This window comes from Pristiophorus japonicus, chromosome 9 (assembly GCF_044704955.1).
Source record: "Pristiophorus japonicus isolate sPriJap1 chromosome 9, sPriJap1.hap1, whole genome shotgun sequence".
NCBI classification, from domain to species: Eukaryota; Metazoa; Chordata; class Chondrichthyes; family Pristiophoridae; genus Pristiophorus; species Pristiophorus japonicus.
In genome coordinates, this window is record NC_091985.1 from 222,599,126 (window position 1) to 222,621,309 (window position 22,184).

The window sequence follows — 22,184 nt, forward strand, 5'->3', positions numbered from 1 at the left end:
TACCAGGAAACGTCACAGCCCTGCCCACATTGCCTGTGACGTCAATGCTGAGGGACGGCACCACTCCCAATGGGCCGGCGCCGGACTCCAAGCTCACTCAATCCCTCATTCCTGCAGTATTAATAATAACTTTTCTTTATAGAGCGTCTTTAACGTAGTAAAACGTCCCACGGCGCTTCACAGCAGTGTTACAGGACACAACACATACATTTGACACCGAGCCACAAAAGCAGAAATTGCGGCAGATGACCAAAAGCTGGGTCAAACAGGTAGGTTTTAAGGAGGGTCTGAAAGTAGGAAAGAGGCGGAGAGGTTTAGGGAGGGAGTTCCAGAGCTCGGGGCCCAGGCAGCTGAAGGGCCGGACACCGATGGTGGAGCGATTATAATCGGGGATGGTCAAAAGGACAGAATTTGAGGAGTGCAGACATCTTGTGGGCTGCAACAGATTCCAGAGATCGGGAGGGGCGAGGCCCTGGAGTGATTTGTAAAAAGTGACTTGTGATTAACAACAACTTTTAACAGTGAGTCTTGTTTATTTTGTTTATTTGTACATGGGACGTGCTGGCAACGGAAGAATAACCATAATCTGATAGAATGTTACATTAAGTTTGAAAGTGATTTTGTTAAATCCGAAACTGGGGTCTTAAATTTAAACAAAGCAAACTTTTTAGGTATGAGGGGTGAGTTGGCTAAGATACATTCGGAAATTACATTAAAAGGTATCAAGATAGATAAGCAATGGCTCGCTGTAAAGAATTAATACATAATTTACAATAATTACATTCCTTTTAAGGCACAAAACCCCCACAGGAAAGGTGGTCCAACTGTAGCTAATAAGTGAAGTTAAAGATAGTTTTAGATCGAAGGAAGAAGCTTATAATGTTGCCAAAAAGAGCAGTAAGCCTGGGGATTGGGACCATTTTAGAATTCGGCAAAGGAGGACCAAGAAAGGGAAAATAGAAAATGAGAGTAAACTAGCGAGAGACACAAAAACAGACTGTAAAAGCTTCTGTAGGTATGTTAAGAAGGAAAAATTAGCAAAAGTAAATGTGGGTCCCCTACAGGCTGAGAAATTATAATGGGGAATAAGGAAATGGCAGAGAAATTAAACCAATACTTTGGGTGGAAAATTGTGGTTGTAAGCTTCTTTTGGGTGAACACATCCGACATGAATTTTAAAAAAAATTGCCTGGTGGTCTCAGAGGAACATAGGATTGTGGTCGGAGTCCGAGTTTCATAGTGCAGTGTACAGGACCATGTCTTCCAGGTATGTATTCGTATCCTGGGATCACGTGGGCCTGAACCACCAATGAACATCATTGATAATAATGGGAGCTCCGGTTGTATGAGCTCCCATTGCTTTCAGCAACAACTTTATTTATATACCGCTTTTAACGTAGTAAAATGTCCCAAGGCACTTCAGTGTTATAAGACAAAGCAAATAAATTTGACACCGAGCCACATAAGAAATTACAACAGATGACCAAAGCTGGTCAAAGAGTAGCTTTAAGGGGCATCTTAAAGGGGGAAAGAAATGTCCTTAGGGAGGGAGTCCAGAGCTTCGGGCCCAGGCAGCTGAAGGCACGGCCACCGATGTTGAACAGTTCTAATCAGGAATGCTTAAGAGGGCCAATTTTGAGGAACGCAGACATCACGTGGTATTGTGAGGCTGAAAGAGATTACAGAGATAGGGAGGGGCAAGGCCATGGAGGGATTTGTAAACAAGCATGAGAATTTTGAAATCGAGGCGTTGCTTAACTGGGAGCCAATGTAGGTCAGCGAGCACAGGGGTGATGGGTGATCAGGACTTGGTGCAAGTTAGGACATGGGCTGCCGAGTTTTGAATGACCTCAAATTTACATAAGAACATAAGAAATAGGAGCAAAAGTATGGCCATAGGGCCCCTCGAGCCTGCTCTGCCGTTTAATACGATGATGGACTGAAGTCCACTTCCCTGCCCGCTCCCCATAACCCCCTATTCCATTCTCGGTTAAGAAACTGTCTATCTCTTTTTTAAATTTATTCAATGTCCCAGCTTTCACAGTTGTCTGAGGCAGCGAATTCCACAGATTTACAACCGTCTGAGAGAAGAAATTTCTCCTCATCTCAGTTTTAAATGGGTGGCCCCTTATTCTAAGATTATGCCCCCTAGTTCTAGTCTCCCCCATCAGTGGAAACATTCTCGCTGCATCCTTCTTGTCAAGCCCCCTCATAATCTTACACGTTTCGATAAGATCACCTCTCAATCTTCTGAATTCCAGTGAGTCGAGGCTCAACCTACTCATCATTTCCTCATAAGTCAACCCCCTCATCTCTGGAATCAACCTCGCGAACCTTCTCTGAACAGCCTCCAAAGCAAGTATATCCTTTCATAAATAAGGAAACCAAAACTGTACGCAGTATTCCAGGTGTGGCCTCACCGATACCCTGTATAACTGTAGCAAGACTTCCCTGCTTTTATACTCCATCCCCTTTGCAATAAAGGCCAAGATTCCATTGGCCTTCCTGATTACTTTTGTATTTCATGCACAAGTACCCCCAGGTCTTGCTGTACTGCAGCACTTTGCAATTTTTCTCCATTTATAAAATAACTTGCTCTTTGATTTTTCTTCTGACAAAGTGCATGACTTCACAATTTCCAACATTATACTCCATCTGCCAAATTTTTGCCCACTCACTTAGCCTGTCTATGTCCTTTTGCAGATTTTTTGTGTCTTCCTCACACATTGCTTTTCCTCCCATCTTTGAATCATCAGCAAACTTGGCTACGTTACACTTGGTCCTTTCTTCCAAGTTAATATAGATTGTAAATAGTTGGGGTCCCAGCACTGATCCCTGCGGCACGCCACTGGTTACTGATTGCCAACCAGAGCATTTATCCCGACTCTCTGTTTTCTGTTAGTTAGCCAAGCCTCTATCCATGCTAATATATTACCCCAACCCTGTGAACTTTTATCTTGTGCAGTAATGTTTTATGTGGCACGTTGTCAAATGCCTTCTGGAAGTCCAAATACATCACATCCACTGGTTCCCCTTAATCCACCCTTCTCGTTACATCCTCAAAGAATTTGACAAAGCAAATTTGTCAAACATTACTTCCCCTTCATACATGCAAATATGTTTGATTAACATGAAAATATAAATTGTGTTCACCACCCCACCAGCCTCGCTTTGTCTGTCTGTCTCTCTCTGTCCTCCTAAACTGAGGGACATTTAACAGTGATCTATCCATCCCGTCCTCATCACCCAGAGATGGCTATCGGAGTGAGCGGTGAGAGACAGGCATAGTATCAGTCTTAAACACCCGAACTGTGTCTGCATATTAGGCTCAATACTAGTATCACACATTCATGTATAACATCAGTGGGGAGAGAGAGACACACACATTATCAGTCTTACACTTGGCATCAGTGTCTCCATATTAAGCTCAGTAACATTGCCACACTGTCATGTATAGCACCAGAGAGAGAAACAGTGTCTGACATATCAAGAAAGACTGGATCAACTGAGCTTGTATTCACTGGAGTTCAGAAGAATGAGAGGGGATCTCATAGAAACATTTAAAATTCTGACGGGTTTAGACAGGTGAGATGCAGGAAGAATGTTCCCAATGTTGGGCAAGTCCAGAACCAGGGGTCACAGTCTAAGGATAAGGGTAAGCCATTTAGGACCGAGATGAGGAGAAACTTCTTCACCCAGAGAGTGGTGAACCTGTGGAATTCTCTACCACAGAAAGTTGTTGAGGCCAATTCACTAAATATATTCAAAAAGTAGTTAGATGTAGTCCTTACTACTGGAGGGATCAAGGGGTATGGCGAGAAAGCAGGAATGGGGTACTGAAGTTGCATGTTCATGAACTCATTGAATGGCGGTGCAGGCTCGAAGGGCCAAATGGCCTACTCCTGCACCTATTTTCTATGTTTCTATGTGTTAGTGTTGTACTCAAGTGTGTCCACATCACATGAAATAGCAGGATCCCGCCTTCACAAACAGTACAAGAAAAAGGGGACAGCAACTGAGAGAGGGAGCTGAGAGAGACAGGAGAGATCGAGGCAGGACGGTGAGACACAGAAACATGCACAGTATCAGTTCCAGACTGACCTGTGAAGTCTGCTTTTATCCTGAAAGTCCCCATTGGAGGGACAGAAGTTAAAGTCTCTCACTGATATTGTACTACAGATAGACACATTATTAATCCCACACTGCGGGACAGTGTCAGAGAGTGAGAGAAACAAGGTCCCACATTTAACCCTCGCTTGCCTGTTGTACTCTCTCTAATCTTGCAGCTCAGGGCCGTTCGGTATTACTCTCAGTGACCGAGTGTTTCACTCTGATTAAATTAATCTGGGACTGTTTCTGTCAGATATTAACTCCTGCACAGTCCCAGAAAACACTCCTGCTCTCTCGTCCCTCGGATGTTTCTGCAGGATTGCTTTGTGAGGACAGGCTCATGAATAGAAATACAATGTGCATGGAATGATCCCAAATTGAGCATCTCAAAGGGACTTTAAACATTCTCTGTCCTTTCCCCCCCAGGCCCAGTTCCTTTGCTCATACTCTGATTAAAGTGAATTGGGAAAGTTCACTTTGCTGATTATAGACTGCGCATGCGCGGTTAAGCCCCGCCCACCGTGTCGATTTCCAGTGAGCAGAAGAGCACATGTGCCCTTCCCTCCCCCAGCCCTGCCTGTGAGCACCATTCACTCAGTGAGCGGAAGAAGATGGTTTAAACAGCCGGGAATGGAGACACCGCGGCCCCGGGGTAAGGCAGCGAGCAGCAGCCTCCTTACAGCAGCACATCGCTATAGAAACATAGAAAATAGGTGCAGGAGTAGGCCATTCGGCCCTTCTAGCCTGCACCGCCATTCAATGAGTTCATGGCTGAACATTCAACTTCAGTACCCCATTCCTGCTTTCTCGCCATACCCCTTGATCCCCCCAGTAGTAAGGACCTCATCTAACTCCTTTTTGAATATATTTAGTGAATTGGCCTCAACAACTTTCTGTGGTAGAGAATTCCACAGGTTCACCACTCTCTGGGTGAAGAAGTTCCTCCGCATCTCGGTCCTAAATGGCTTACCCCTTATCCTTAGACTGTGACCTCTGGTTCTGGCCTTCCCCAACATTGGGAACATTCTTCCTGCATCTAACCTGTCGAACCCCGTCAGAATTTTAAATATTTCTATGAGGTCCCCTCTCATTTTTCTGAACTCCAGTGAATACAAGCCCAGTTGATCCAGTCTTTCTTGATAGGTCAGTCCCGCCATCCTGGGAATCAGTCTGGTGAACCTTCGCTGCACTCCCTCAATAGCAAGAATGTCCTTCCTCAGGTTAGGAGACCAAAACTGTACACAATACTCCAGGTGTGGCCTCACCAATGCCCTGTACAACTGTAGCAACACCTCCCTGCCCCTGTACTCAAATCCCCTTGCTATGAAGGCCAACATGCCATTTGCTTTCTTAACCGCCTGCTGCACCTGCATGCCAACCTTCAATGACTGATGCACCATGACACCCAGGTCTCTTTGCACCTCCCCTTTTCCTAATCTGTCACCATTCAGATAATAGTCTGTCTCTCTGTTTTTACCACCAAAGTGGATAACCTCACATTTATCCACATTATACTTCATCTGCCATGCATTTGCCCACTCACCTAACCTATCCAAGTCGCTCTGCAGCCTCACAGCATCCTCCTCGCAGCTCACACTGCCACCCAACTTAGTGTCATCCGCAAATTTGGAGATACTACATTTAATCCCCTCATCTAAATCATTAATGTACAGTGTAAACATCTGGGGCCCCAGCACAGAACCTTGAGGTACCCCACTAGTCAATGCCTGCCATTCTGAAAAGTACCCATTTACTCCTACTCTTTGCTTCCTGTCTGACAACCAGTTCTCAATCCATGTCAGTACACTACCCCCCCCATGTGCTCTAACTTTGCACATCAATCTCTTGTGTGGGACCTTGTCGAACGCCTTCTGAAAGTCCAAATATACCACATCAACTGGTTCTCCCTTATCCACTCTACTGGAAACATCCTCAAAAAATTCCAGAAGATTTGTCAAGCATGATTTCCCTTTCACAAATCCATGCTGACTTGGACCTATCATGTCACCTCTTTCCAAATGCACTGCTATGACATCCTTAATAATTGATTCCATCATTTTACCCACTACCGATGTCAGGCTGACCGGTCTATCATTCCCTGTTTTCTCTCTCCCTCCTTTTTTAAAAAGTGGGGTTACATTGGCTACCCTCCACTCCATAGGAACTGATCCAGAGTCAATGGAATGTTGGAAAATGACTGTCAACGCATCCACTATTTCCAAGGCCACCTCTTAAGTACTCTGGGATGCAGTCCATCAGGCCCTGGGGATTTATCGGCCTTCAATCCCATCAATTTCCCCAACACAATTTCCCGGCTAATAAGGATTTCCCTCAGTTCCTCCTCCTTACTAGACCCCCCGACCCCTTTTATAACCGGAAGGTTGTTCGTGTCCTCCTTCGTGAATACCGAACCAAAGTACTTGTTCAATTGGTCCGCCATTTCTTTGTTCCCCGTTATGACTTCCCCTGATTCTGACTGCAGGGGACCTACGTTTGTCTTTACTAACCTTTTTCTCTTTACATATCTATAGAAACTTTTGCAATCCGTCTTAATGTTCCCTTTGGGAGCGTGTCCGCAGATGGGCTCCGAGATCGGCACTGAGTCCGGGGGAAGTTCAGGGGGAGTCGGGGTCTGTGTGTAACAGGCAGAGTGGAGCAAGAATTGGTCTCAGTGCGTGGAGTGAGTGGAGGAAGGGAGAGGCCATTCTCGGGCTGTGTGTGGACAGCGTGTGTCCCGGAAAAGGGAGACAGAATGGGAAGGATCTGCTGTTGACAATCATTGCATTTTTCTCCCTCCAAACCAGTAGTGAACGTTCCTGCTTTAGTTCCAGTCTCACCATGTTTGTTGTTCGAGACTCCCAAAGCAAGTGCTCTACTCGGAACTCCTTCACGGCAATCGAACCAAAGGTGGGCAGCGGAGACATTACAAGGACACCCTCAAAGCCTCCCTGTTAAAGTGCGACATCCCCACTGACACTTGGGAGGCCCTGGCCCAAGACTGCCCTAAGTGGTGGAAGTGCATCCGGGAGGGCGCTGAGCACCACGAGTCTCATCGCCGAGAGCATTCAGAAATCAAGCGCAGGCAGCGGAAAGAGCGTGCGGCAACGAGTTCCCCCCACCCCCCCCCCCCCCCAAACTCCACTTCCCTCAATGACTATCTGCCCCATCTGTGACAGGGACTCTGGCTCTCGTATTGGACTGTTCAGCAACCAAAGAACTCACTTCAGGAGTGGAAGCAAGTCTTCCTCGATTCCGAGGGACCGCCTGTGATGATCATTGGGCAGTGGAAGCAGAGCCGGACACTGAGGATTTATACAAGGAGCATCTGTTGCAGGCACTGGGTGAGAAATGTGAAGGACACGTTTTAAACAGCGGCTCTTTGTTTTTGGTTGAACGGTTAGTGCCCTGGGAGAGGGGAGTAGCAATCTGAGCTGTGTAAAAGTCCGTGCTCCATTGGGTCGTCCCATTCCTGAAGCGCGGCAGGGGTTGGGTTGTGTCTGGATGTCAGTAAATTGCTGTAAATCTGCCCAACACACTTGGTGTGCGGAAGCTGAGTGCTGCAGTACTGCAGTGGAGTCAGACACTGACACTGTTTGTATCGCTGGCTTCCCTTTGTGAATGTTAATAATGAATATTAATTGAACGATTACATTCATCACTTTAGTCTTTTCTACCTCTCCTATTCTTGAATGATCAGATATTCCTTTTCTTCCTACAGGCAAGGAATTGAAGGAACCGGAACAAATGTGAGGTTTCCACCACCTGAGACATAAGGAACAGTGCAACCAGCTCCTTCTCACACAGTAGGTACGGTACCAATCAGTGTGCGGATACACAGACAGGTTATCCGAATTAAATATGTTTGTGGTGCTGAATGGCTTCCTCCTATTCCTGTGTAACAGGCCTGAGGGGGCTGATGGCCACCTTCTGTTGTTAGTGTAACAGACTGGAGATACTGAGTAACCTTCTCGTGTTCTTAATGTAATAAACACGAAGTTCTTAAAGGCTTGCTCCTATTCATATGTAACAAGCTCTCGGGGCAGAATGACCTTCCCCTGTACCTATGTATCAGGCTAGAATGGAATGGAATAGAATAGCCTCCTTTAGTTCTTATGTAACAGGTTCCAGGGTCTGAATAGCCACTTCTATTCCTGTGTCACAGACTCCAGGGGCTGAATGGCCTCCTCCAGTTCCAATGTAACAAGCTCGAAGGGCTGAATGCCCTTCTCCTGTTCCCATGAAACAGTCCCAAGGGGATGAATGCCCTTGTCCTATTCCTAATGTAACAGACCTGAGGGGCAGAATTGCTTCCTCCGATTGCTTTCCAACTCCAATGGCTGAATGGCCCTCTCCAGTTCCTAATGTAACAGGCTCAAGGAGCAGAATGGCCCTCTCCAGTTCCTATAACATTCTCGGGGGGGTGAATAGCCTCCTCCAGTTCCAACATAACATGCTTGAGGGTCTGAATGGCCTACTCCTGTTCCGATGTGAAAGACTCGAGGTGGCTGAATGGCCTCCTCCTGTTCGAAAGTAAAAGGCTCCAGATGATGAATGGCCTCCTCTATTCATGTGTAACAGTATCCAGTCGATGCATTGCCACCACTAATTCCTTTTCGCAAGGCTGAGGTGCTGAATGCTCACCTCCTGTTTCTATGCAACAAATACAAGGGTCTGAAGGGCATCCTATTCATTTGTAACAGGTTTAAGGGGCTGAATGGTGTCCATTTATTCCTGTAAAGCAGACTCCAGGGCTGAATGGCCCACTCCAGTTCCTAATGTAACAGAGTCGAGGGGCAGAATGGCCGACTGTTCCTATGTAATAGGATCCAGGGACTGAATGGACCTCCTCCAGTTCCAGTGTAACACGCTCGAGGGACTAAATGGCCTCCCCCTGTTCCAAATGTAACAGACTCGAGGAACTGAATGGCTTCCTCCTGTTCTGTATGTAACAGGCTCGAAGGAATGATTTGCCTTTTTTTAATTTGTTCACTGGATGTCGGTGTTGCTGGCAAGGCCAGCATTTATTGCCCATCCCTAATTGCCCTGGAGAAGATGGTGGTGAACCACCTTCATCAACGGCTGCAGTCCGTGTGATGATGGTACTCCCACAGTGCTGTTAGGGAGGGAGTTCTGTTCCTCTAACAGGTTCCATGTGCTGAAAGGCCTCCTCAAGTTCCCAGATCCAGGGACTGTTCTTCCCCATTGTTTTTGAAATAGCATCGGGCAGTAAACAGGAGCTCAATGCTTCTTGCCTGCCAGCTCTCTGATCATCGCTCCTTGCGCTGATTATGTTTTATCATCTCGCTCAAACGTCCCAAAATGTTGCTTTCTTTTCCATCACCTCTAGGGTTATTAGCCAAGTTTGCATCAAGCAAATCGTGATCTCACCAGTAACAGCACTTTCCCGACAGTTATCCACGAGGCTGCTTCTGACATTTTCTTCTGTGTAAATGTTAACCACGTAAGTAACTGAAAATCTTAATTTCTACAGCAACAACAAACACTTGCATTTATGACAGATACAGAGTGAATCCCACACTCACTCACTGTACCACTGACTGTCAGATACAGTATGAATCCCACACTCACTGTACCACTGACAGATATGGTTTATATAATGTATTAATAGCTCGTCTCTACTCAAATATTTCTGAATCGCATTCGTCCAATATAATGTGCAAAACTATTTTCTGTTGGAGTCATCTCTGATCTGTAAATTTCACAAATATAGAATAAAACCCACTCTCTCATACCAGAAACTAACAGGTACAGAGGAAACACACACTCGCTTACCCCAGAATGAGAGATGCAGAATGAATCCCACATTCACATTGCACAAACTGACATATAAAGGTTAAAAATCCACACTCAGATATCAGAAACTGACACCCCACACATCTACCACAAACTGACGGTACAGAAAAAAAAACACAATCACATCCCAGAAACTGACAGGTACATATTAATTCCTACACTCACACAGCAGAAACTGACAAGTACAGAATAAAACCCACATTCACAAAGCAGAAACTGACAGGTACAGAATACAATCAACACCCAGATTCCAGAAACTGACAGGTACAGAATTAATCCACACTGAGATACCAGAAAGTGACTGGTACAGATTAAAATTACAGTCACATATCAAAAACTGACAGGTACCGATTCAACCTCATACTCTCATACCGGAATCTGACAGGTACTGAATAAAATCCATACTCCAATCCGAAAAACTGACATACTGGTCAATATCCACTCACATACCAGAAGCTGATGATATAGGTTAAAGTACACACTCACATAACAGAAACTGACAGGTACAGATAAAGATTCGCTTAGATACCAGAAACTGACAGATACAGAATAAAACCTACACTCACATCAAAACTTGACAGGTACAGAATAAATCCCACATTCACAAAGCAGAAACTGACAGGTACTGTATGAAACCCACACCCACGTATCTGAGCAATAATATGCAAGTAAAACCCATACTCGCCAATTGGAAACTGACAGGGAAACACACACACACACAAACCAGAGACTGATGGAACGAGTAGAACAGTTTAGGCACCCTTTCTCCAGTATCAGGCTCACACAATCGTTTTTTCAATGTGGCCCATTTAATTCGTGATAAAAGCAACTTGTGAAACAATCCCATTTTTGCTAATTTAATTTGTGACAAAAAGATGGTCTGAGCATGCACTAAATGCATGCTGCTCCTCCCCTCCACACACAGTGTTTAAACTGACAGGAAGGGCCCATGCGAGCTCCCCTCCTCCAGCTCTGTCGGTGGCTGCTGTTTCCTCTGTGCTGGGCTGATGATCGTTGAACACATCAGGGAGCGGAGATATCCCGGGCCCGAGCAAGGGAGCAAACAGCAGCCTCCTTACAGCAGCTCATCACATTGGGGCTGTGTCCGCAGACGGGCTTTGAGTCGGGGTAAGTTCAGCGGCCGTCGGGGGCTGTCTGTAAGAGGCAGAGTGGAGTAGGAACTAGTTCTGGAACATGGAGTGAGTGGGGGAAGGGGGAGCCCATTCTCGGGCTGTGTGTGTACGGTGTAAGGTAACAGAGAAAGTAAATCACCTCGCTCTTTCAAATCAGTGCTGCTTTCTTTCCCCAAATCAGTAGTGAATGTTCCTGATTCAGTTCCAATCTCACAATGTCTGTTGTTCTTGGACATTGAACAGTGGAAACACAGCCTGAGAGTGAGGATGTGAGGAGTGTCACAAAGTGCATCTATTGCAGGCACCAGAAGAGGACTGTGATAGGAGACATTTCAAAAATGGGTTATTTTGTTTCGGTGCGTTGAATTCTTCAGAACCATGTTGCTGGTGATCGAGCGATACATTGTCGCCCCCTCAGATACATCAGCATTTGGTAACTGTGACATTCTGTTAATGATACAGGCTGTTAACTCTGTTTCAATAGACTGAGAACAATTGTTGTATAGCCCAGGTACCTGTGGTTATATTCCAGGAAGAAATTCAGAATTTTACATGTAGTCCCATGGAAGCAGGAGATATCAACCTGAACTGTGCCAATCGGGTGATCCCATTCATGGACCAGTGCTGGGTTTGGGTTGTGTCTGGATGCTGATAACTTACTATAGAACAGTCCTATACACCTGGTGTGGTGAATCTGAGTGTCGCTGTACTGCAGTGAGGTCAGACAAGGACACTATTTGTATCGCAGATTCCTCTCTCCAGATACTTTACTTTATTAAACACAAACACATGAATTATAACTTTATTTTTATAACTGTCCATATCATAACTAATAGTGTTTTCCTATTATTATTCTCAGAGCAAAATACTTCACCAAGCCAGAATAAATTTGATCTTTCCTCAACCCGGAACACAAGGAACAGTGCAGGCAGCTCCTTCTCACACACAGTAAGTACATTATCACTCAGAGCGCAGAGACACAGAACTGACCTCAATCATATTGTCATAGGTAGCAGAAGCTGTCAGTCCCACAGTGATCCAAATTTCCAGAATTATATTATGAATCCCACAGTCACTTGGAGCAGTACAATAATGTGTTGTTTCAAAGTCCAATCATATCTCATTGAAAGGCAGATCCAATTTCACTCCCTTACTCACACACACGAACAGATAGACACTGACAGTGTCAATTCACACTCGTGTCTGTACAATGACTCTCAAACCCAACAGCTAACATACAAGAGCAGAGAAACTGAGGTAATGGACTGAATCAAACCTCCTCCTGAGACAGTCATCGATAATCGCAAACTATCATCCGCCTACAGCAGGTGAGACGGAACCAAATCCAACACTCACACAGAGCAAGAATAGCTCAGTACAAGAGACTGTCAATTACATAATCAATCCCACACTCTCACACACCACCAGTCTAACAGATACATAATCAATCCCACAGTCACACATCACCAGTCTAACAGATACATAATCAGTCCCACACTCTCACATCACCAGTCTAACAGATACATAATCAATCCCTCACTCTCACACATCACCAGTCTAACAGATACATAATCAATCCCTCACTCTCAAACAGTACCAGAGACAGAGAGAAACAATGATTCATACACTCAGACACATTGAAAAAAAATCACAATCTGTCATTCAATCATTTCCAGTACCTGAGATTGACTGACTGACTGACAGTGAAACCCACACTCCCGTACCAGGCACTTACAGCTACAGACAAATACTCACACTCACATACCAGAGACAGATAGTTAGAGAGTGAACTCCACAGTCACGCACCAGAAACTGACAGGTACAGAAAAAAAACACTTTTGCATTCCAGAGACTGATAGAGTAATACCCACACTCACATTCCAGAGACTGATAGATACAGAGTAATACCCACACTCACATTCCAGAGACTGACAAATACAGACTAAAAACCACACTCCTGTAACAGAATCTTACAGGTACTGATTAAAACCCTTACTCAAATATCAGAAACCGATAGATACAGAATGAAACCCACACTCACTTCTCAGAGACGGACAGATACAGAATAAAACACATATCAGAGAGTGACAGAGCAAAATCAACACTCACCTGAAAGTGACTGACTGATTCAATGTCAAAACCACAATACCACAGCTGTACCAGACACTTAAAGGCACAGAATGAAATCAACATTCATATAATAGCAACTGACGGGTACAGAAAACATACACACATTAACATACCAGTGACAGACAAGTAGAATGTCATAACAGAAACTGTGACATATAGAACATAACCCCACTCATAACAGAAACAGACAGGTACAGCTAAAAAGTGCCACACTCACACACAAGAGACTGACAGGTACAGAGTGAAATCCACATTCACACACTTGAATAAAACACACGTTTGCATAACAGAAACTGACAGGAGGAAAACCCACATACACATACCATAGACTGACATTCACAGAATAATACCCACACTCAGATACCATAGACTGATGGATACAGAGTAAACCCCATACTCACACCAAAGACTAATAGATAGAATGAAGATCACACTCTCATCCCAGAGAATGACCACTGTAGAGTAAAATCCACACACACAAAAAAGTGAGTGACAGATCAAGAATAAAACCTGCACTCACATCCCAGAGAGTAAAAGATAGACAAAAATACACAATCATGTTACCGAGATTGATACATACAGATAATACCCAAATACATATACCAGAAACTGACAGATACAGAGAAAAACCACACTCAAATCTCAGAGACTGACAGATAAAGAATAAAACTCACACACACATCCTCGAGAGTGATAGATACAGACTTAAATATGCACTCCCTTACCAGAAACTGGGAGTTATTGCACTGATTGAACACTTACTCATGTAACACAAGCTGACAGGTACAGTGAAAAACCCCACACTCCCATTCCTGAAACTGACAGGTACAGCGCTAAAACCCACATTCACATCAGAGAAACTGAAAGTTGCAGAATGAAGCCCCACTCAAATACCAGAAACAGACAGATACAGACAAAAGCCCACATTACCTGAAACTGACCGAGTGTAAAACCCACACTCGCCTACCAGAGATTGAAATTTACAGATACAATCCACACATACCAGAGACTAAAAGGTAGAGAGTGAAAGCCACACACACACACACCAGTAACTGACGGATACAGATCACAACCCACACTCACATATCAAACACTGACAAATAAAGAGTAAAACCGCACTCACAAAGAAAATCAACACTCAAATACCAAAAATTGAAAGTGCCGGAGGAAAACCCACAATCACAGAATAGAAACAGACATGAACAGAGTAAAATGCACACTCACATTTCAGAAACCGATGGGTACAGAATACAGCTCGCATTCACATAACAGAAACTGACTGGAATAGAGGAATCGCAAACTAACATACCAGAGACTGACGAGTAGAGTGAAATCCACACACACACACCAAAAACTGTTACATACAGAGTAAAATTCACACTCATATACCAGAGAATGAAAGATACAGAATGAAACCCACACTCACTTACCAGTAATTGACAGGTACAGAGTGAAAACCTCTCTTCCAGACCATAAACTTACAGGTATAAAGGAAAAGCCACACTTGCTAACCAGAGACTAACAGATACAGAATAAATACTACACTCACTGGTGGGCGTAGTCTATAGGCCCCCTAACAGTAGCTACACTATTGGATGGAGTATAAATTAAGAAATAATGGAGGCTTGTAAAAAAGGAACAGGAATAATCATGGGCAATTTTAATCTTCATATTGTTTGAACAAATCAAATTGGCCAAGGTAGCCTTGAGGAAGAATTCATAGTGTGTATCCGGGATAATTTCCTTGAACAGTACTTTGCGGAACCAACCAGGGAGCAGGCTATCTTAGATCTGGTACTGTGTAATGAGAACATAAGAAATAGGAGCACGCCATTTGGCCCCTCGAGCCTGCTCTGCCATTTAGTAAGAACGTGGCTGGTCCGATCATGGACTCACCTCCACTTCCCTGTCCGCTCCCCATAATCCTTTATTCCCTTAACGCTCAAAAGTCTGTCTATTTTCACCTTAAGTATATTTAATGGCCCAGCCACCACAGCTCTCTGGGACAGAGAATTCCACAGATTTACAACCACCTGAGAGAATAAATTTCTCTCATCTCAGTTTTAAATGGGTGACCCCTTATTCTGAAACTACATCCCCTAGTTCTAGTTTCCCCCTATGAGTGGAAATATCCTCATTGCATCTACCTTGTCGAGCCCCCTCATTATCTTTTATGTTTCAATAAGACCGCCTCTCATTCTTCTGAATTCCAATGAGTATAGGCCCAACCTACTCAACCTATCTTCATAATCAACCCCCTCATCTCCGGAATCAACCTAGTGAACCTTCTCTGAACTGCCTCCAATGCAAGTATATCCTTCCTTAAATACAGAGGTTAAAACTGTATGCAATACTCTAGGTGTGACCTCACCAATACCCTGTACAGTTGTAGCAGGACTTCTCTGCTTTTATACTTCAACCCCTTGCAATAAAGGTCAACATTCCATTTGCCTTCCTGATTACTTGCTGTACCTGCGTACTAACTTTTTGTGTTTCATGCACAAGTACCCCCAGGTCCCTCTGCACTGCAGCACTTTGCAATTTTTCTCCATTTAAATAATAATTTGCTTTTTTATTTTTTCTGCCAAAGTTGACAACCTCACATTTTCCCATATTATATTCGGGACGGACTCCACTTGGAATGTACTGGGGCTAGGGTCCTGGCGAACCGAATAACTGAGGCTGCAGAGAGAGCTTTAACTAATCAGTCGGGGGGAGGGGGTGGGGGCAGGGCACGGCGGGGGCAGGGTTCAGGTGAGCAGAAATCTAAAAGCTTAAAGGACAAGGTGAAGGCAATAGAGCAGGCTAGCATTGAGGGAAACGAGAACCAAAGCGTGACGGGAAGGGACAGAATCTATAAACATAAGAGTGTATCCGGAAACTGGAGCCGTAGCAGGAGCAAAACCATGCTGACTCTGCTTGACTGAATTATGCTTTTCCAAATGTCCTGCAACAGATGTTAGGCGAACTGGTCTTGTGACACTGTTGTGAAGCGCCTTGGGACATTGTACTATATTAAAGCTGCTAAATAAATAAAAATTATTATTAACAAAAGGAAAGCTGCAGGTTTGTGCGTCACCATCACGATTCATCGAGGCGTAGAGTGCATGGATGGCCATCTTCACAGAGCAACAAAGTGTGGGCGTGGCTACAGGGTCCTACTGAACCCAGCCAGAGTCAGCACCTTCAAGGGAGGAGAGGGGAACCAGTGAGTGTAGAACTAAACCCAGCCAGAGTCCGTACCTTCAGGGGAAGTTAGGGGAACCAGTGAGTGTAGAACTGAACCTAGACAATGTAGATGGTGAAAACTGGGAGCGGAGGACATGTTGTTTTCAGACGTGCGATGTGTTTGAATTTCAGGACAGGGAGGACAGACAGTGTATGGGACAGGGATTTACAGCTTTGGAGGAACGAGAGAGGAAAGAATGTTCCATGGAATCTAGAATTGTCTGTTCTGAGTTTGTGTCTGGTACTTGCAGTCATGATTTTTGTAAACTCCTTTTGCAGGGTATAAGAAGGGCAGGATTTGCAGATGGGAAAATCAAACCAAACAGCACGTCAAGATCTGACAGAATAACACGATTCCTCCGGACCTGAATTTCATCGGCCTTTGACTGTGGAAGGAGAAATGTTTGCCTGTTCTGTCTGTGGGAAAAGATTTCAAACATCACTGTGAGTGGAAAAGCACCGAGACACACACACACCTGAGTGAGAGTGTTCCAGTGCACTGCCTGTTGAAAGAGTTTTAACCAGTTACACAGCCTGAAAAAACATCACACCATTCACAGCGGGGAGAAACTGTACACGTGTTGTGTGTGGACGAGGCTTCAACTGATCATCCAACCTGCAGAGACACATGGACATCCGCACCATGGAGAAACTGTGGGAATGTGGGGACTGTGGGAAGAGATTTAATTACCCGTCAGAGCTGGAAAAACATCGGCGCAGTCACACTGCGAAGAGGCTGTTCATCTGCTCCGTGTGTGGGGATCGATTCACTCAGTCAAGCCACCTGATGGGACACCAGCGAATTCACACCGGGGAGAGGCCGTACACTTGCACCGTGTGTGGGGAGGGATTCACTTGTTATTCCAACCTTCTAACTCACCAGCGAGTTCACACTGGGAACAGGCTGTTCACCTGCTCTGAATGTGGGGAGGAATTCACTTGTTCATCCAACCTTCTAACTCACCAGCGAGTTCACTCTGGGAAAAGGCCGGTCACCTGCTCCGTGTGTGGGGAGGGATTCGCTCGGTCATCCCATCTGCTGACACACCAGCGAGTTCACACTAGGGAGAAGCCGTTCACCTGCTCTGAGTGTGGGAAGGGATTCACTGAGTCATCCCAGCTGCTGATACACCAGCGAGTTCACACTGGGGAAAGGCCGTTCACCTGCTCCGTGTGTGGGAAGGGATACGTTCGGTCATCCAACCTGGTAAGACATCAGCGAGTTCACAAGTGACTGCAGGGTTTGGATTCTGCTGTTACCCAGACTGAATCGTGTCCATTCTGACAGTTGGGGTTTCTTTCTGCTGATAGTGATTTCCCCCTCTAACTGGACTGGAGTTTAATATTCTGGATATTTGACCAATTAATCAACGGGAAAAGGGTCAGATAAAAATAATTCTAATTTGTGTTTACATCCATACTTAACTCTTTAAAGGGATTCTTCAAATACTGAAAGCTGCATCAAATGGAGCTAAATGTTGTTAACAATTGATAATAAAATGAATTGAATCTGCAGGTTGATTTTGGATTTCTCTGGGAGGGAGCCGGACGTGATGTGCCTTGAAATACCGCCGGTATCCAGTAGATGATGCGGTCCCTCCTATTAACTCCAACTGAGAGGAGCGTGACTGCCCCCTAGAGCAGGAGGAATAAGGGCAGCTCAGGGTCAGGCACTAAAAATACTGCACCCCACAGGGACATCACTCAGTGCCCCCTCCCTGGGGCAGCTCAGGGTCAGACACTGAAAATACTGCACCCCACAGGAACATCACTCAGTGCCCCCTCCCTGGGGCAGCTCAGGGTCAGACACTGAAAATACTGCATCCCACAGGGACATCACACACTGTCCCCAGCCTGAAGCAGCTCGGGGTCACACACTGAAAATACTGCATCTCACAGGGACATCACACACTGCCCCCTCCCTGGGGCAGATCAGAGGCAGAACATGGAATGGAAAGGGGAGGTTCCAGTTGTTGTGGACCATGTAGGAACCAATGACCTAGGTAGTACTAGGAATGAGGTTCTGCTGAAAGAGATGGAGGTATTGGGATTCAAATGAAAAAGCTGAACCTCAAAGGTAATAATCTCTGGATTGTTACCTGAGCCCCACACCAATTGTTACAGGGATAAGCAGATTAGAACAGTAAATGCATGGCTCAAAGAGTGGTGTGGGAGGCAGGGGTTTTTCTTTACAGGCACTGGCACCAGCACTGGGCAAAGAGGGAGCTGTTCCCTTGCCATGGGTTCCACTTGAGCTGGGCAGGAACCAGTGTCCTGGCGAATCGAATAACTAGGGCAGTAAACAGGGCTTTAAACTATTGAAGGCTGGATGGCGAGATCCAGGAAAGTACAGCACGGTTTAGATAGAGAGAAAAAGCAACAAGAGACATGTCAAGGCTCTAGAGCAGAGTTTTGGGTAAAAATAAGCAGAGTGGGTGAGGAAGGGATAGAGAGAGTAACAAAGGTAATAGGGCATTACTGACTAAGGAAAAATAGAAAAAAGCCAAAGCTAAAGGCACTATATCTGAGCGCATGAAGTATTCGCAAGAAAATAGATGAATTAATAGCGCAGATAGAAATTAATAGGTTTAATCTGATAACCATTATGGAGCTGTGGTTGCAAAGTGACCACGGTTGAGAACTAAATATTCCGGGATACATAACTTTTAGAAGAGATAGCAAAATTGAAAAGGAGAAGTGGTAGCCCTAATAATAAAGGATGGGATAAAGAATACTGTCTTAGCTCGGAAAATCAAGAAATAGGATCAGTTTGGGTGTGGCTTAGAAACAGCAAGGGCAGAAAACATTGGTGGGAGTTGTTTATAGGCCCCCAAACCATAGTGGTAATGTAAGGCACTGTATAAATCAGGAAATTAGAGGTGCATGAAACAAAGGTAATACAATAATTATGGGGGACTTTAATCTGCATATAGACTGGGCAAACCAAATTTGCAGTAATAGTGTGGAGGACGAATTAATGGAAGGTATACAAGATGGTTTTCTAGATCAGTATTTTGAGGAACCAATGAGAGAACAGGCTATTTTTGATCTAGTAGTGTGCAATAAGAAAGGGTTAATTAATAATGTAGGAAAGTGGCCCTTGGGGAAGAGTAGCCATAACATGATAACATTTTGCATTAAATTTGAAAGTGATTTAGTTAAACAAAGGAAACTGTGTAGGTATGAGGGGAGAGTTGGCTAAGTAGATTGGGAAACTATATCAAAAGGTATGATGGTAGAAAAGGAATGGCTAGCATTTAAAGAATTAAGTTATAATTTACAACAAACATACATTCATTTAAGGTACAAAAACCCCACAGGAATAGTTATCCAACCGTGGCCAACAAGAGAAGTTAAATATAGTATTAAATGAAAGGAAGATGCTTATAATGTTGCCAAAAAGAGCAGTAAGCCTGGGAAGATTTTAGAATTCAGCAAAGGAGGACCAAGAAATTGATAAAGAAACGGAAACTAGAATATGAGAGTAAACTATCGAGAGACAAAATAACAGACTGCAAAAGCTTCTATAAGTATGTGAAAAGGAAAATATTAGCAAAAGTAAATGTGGGTCCCCTACAGGCTGAGACAGGAGAAATTATAATGGGGAACAAGGAAATGGCAGAGAAATTAAATGCACACTTTGTGTCTGTCTTAATGGAAGAAAGCACAAAAAATTTGCCAGCACTACTGGAGAACCCAGGGTCCAGTGAGAATGAAGAACTGAAAGAAATTAGTATTAGTAAAGAAAAATGGTACTGGAGAAAATAATGAGACTGAAAGCCAATAAATCATTTGGACCTGATGGCCCACATCCGAGGGTATTGAAAAAGTTAGCTATAGAAATAGTGGATGCATTGGTTATCACCTTCCAAAATTCCATAGATTCTACAATGGTTCCCGTGGTTTGGAAGGTGGCAAATGTAACTGGACTATTTAAGAAAGGAGGGAGAAAGAAAACAGGGAACTACAAAGCAGTTAGCCTGACCTCAGTAGTAGGGAAAATGCTCAATTCTATTATAAGGATGTGGTAACAGGCACTCAGAGAAAAATAATAAGATTGGGCAGAGTCAACACTGCTTTATGAAAGGGAAATTATGTTTGACAAATCTGTTGAGACTTTTTTGAGGTTGTAACTAGCAGAATATTTAAGGAGGAATCAGTGGATGTGGTGTATTTAGATTTTCAGAAGGCATTCGATAAGGTGTCACACGAGGTTATTGAACAAAATTAGGACTCAAGGGATTGGGGGTTAATATACTAGCATGGATTGAGGATTGGTTAATGGACAGAAAACAGAGTAGGAATAAACGGTTCATTTTCAGGTTGGCAGGCTGTAACTGGTCGGGTACTCCAACGATGGTGCTTGGGCCTCAGCTATTCACAATATATATCAGTGATTTGGATGAGGGGGCCAAATGTTATACAGTTGGACGTCTCTGGTCCGGCATCCTTGGGACCTGACCGGTGCCGGATCAGAGCATTTTCCGGTACTCGGGAGGTCAGCTGCTGACAGCGACCCGGACATGTTCTGTGCATGCATGGGGAGAGAAGCTGCGAGATAGGGAGAGAGCTCAGCCACGGAGCCGAGAGAGAGACAGAACCACCACCCACGCCGGGACTGATGCTGGACCAAGGATGTTTCCAGACGAAAGAGACCCAGACTGGAGAGTACAACCTGTATATCTACATTTGCTAATGATACAAAGCTAGGTGGGAATACAATTTGTGAGGAGGGTACAAAGAGGCTTCAAGGGGATGTCGACAGGCTAAGTTAGTGGGCAAGAACATGACAAATGGAATATAGTGGAGAAATATGAAGATATCCAGTTTGGTAGGAAAAATAGAAAAGCAGAGTATTTTTTAAAAGGAGAGGGACCTGGGTACAAAAATCACAAATTTAACATCAATTAACAAGCAATCAATTAAGAGAGCAAATTGTATGTTGGCCTTTATTACAAGATGATTAAAGTATAAGAGGAAAGGCTTCTTACTGCAGTTATATAGGGCCCTGGTGAGACCACACCTGGAGTATTGTGTACAGTTTTGATCTCTTTACCTAAAGACGGATATACTTACCATAGAAGGGGTGCAATGAAGGTTCATCAGACTGTTTCTGGGATGGGAGTGATTGTCCTATTAGAGATTGAGTAGACTAGGCCTACATTCTCTACAGTTTAGAAGAATGAGAGGTGATTGCATTGAAACCAGCAAAATTCTTACAGGGTTTGATAGGATAATTGCAGGAAGGATGTTTCCCCAGGCTAGGGAGTCTAGAACCAGGTGTCTTAGTCTCAGAACAAGGGGTCAGCAATTTAGGACTGAGGTGAGGAGAAATTTCTTTGCTCAGAAGGTGGTGAATCTTTGGAATATTCTCTCCGAGGGCTGTGGATGTTCAGAAGTTATGTATATTCAAGACAGACATCAATATATTTTTGGATATTAAGGGAATCGAGGGATATGGGGATAGTGCAGAAAAATGAAGTTGAGGTAGAAGATCAGCCATGATCTCATTGAAGGCTCAAGGGGTCAAAGGGCCTACTCCTGTTCCTATTTATTATCTTATGATGACAGTAAGTAACAGGATAGGTAAAGCCAAACTGCAGGTGTACAGATACAACCCAGGGGTCAGTCTGCCCAGTGGCCAGAGGACACAGCAGGTTTACAGGTACAAACCCAGGGTCAGTCCGCCCAGTGACCAGAGGACACAGCACGTGTATGGGTAAAAACCCAGGGTCAGTCCGCCCAGTGACCAGAGGACACAGCTGGACA

At 44.4% G+C, this 22,184-nt stretch overlaps 1 protein-coding gene and 1 pseudogene across 7 annotated transcripts; one reads left to right on the forward strand and one right to left on the reverse strand.

Moving 5' to 3' along the window:
- The window catches only part of LOC139273796 (zinc finger protein 585A-like), a 280,327-nt pseudogene that overhangs the window by 36,970 nt on the left and 221,173 nt on the right, over nucleotides 1–22,184 (reverse strand).
- Nucleotides 46–17,928, forward strand: LOC139273775 (zinc finger protein 664-like). 7 transcript variants are annotated; one of them, XM_070890854.1, is made up of 6 exons: nucleotides 46–269; nucleotides 6,642–7,451; nucleotides 7,829–7,917; nucleotides 9,458–9,571; nucleotides 11,917–12,005; nucleotides 16,695–17,928. In XM_070890854.1, exon 6 carries the CDS (start codon nucleotides 17,044–17,046, stop codon nucleotides 17,647–17,649), a length of 606 nt encoding a protein of 201 aa, XP_070746955.1. In that variant the 5' UTR covers nucleotides 46–269; nucleotides 6,642–7,451; nucleotides 7,829–7,917; nucleotides 9,458–9,571; nucleotides 11,917–12,005; nucleotides 16,695–17,043; the 3' UTR covers nucleotides 17,650–17,928. The 7 variants fall into 7 exon arrangements, with proteins under 7 accessions (XP_070746955.1, XP_070746958.1, XP_070746959.1 ...); XM_070890857.1 differs by having other exon boundaries at nucleotides 6,915–7,451; XM_070890858.1 differs by having other exon boundaries at nucleotides 7,287–7,451.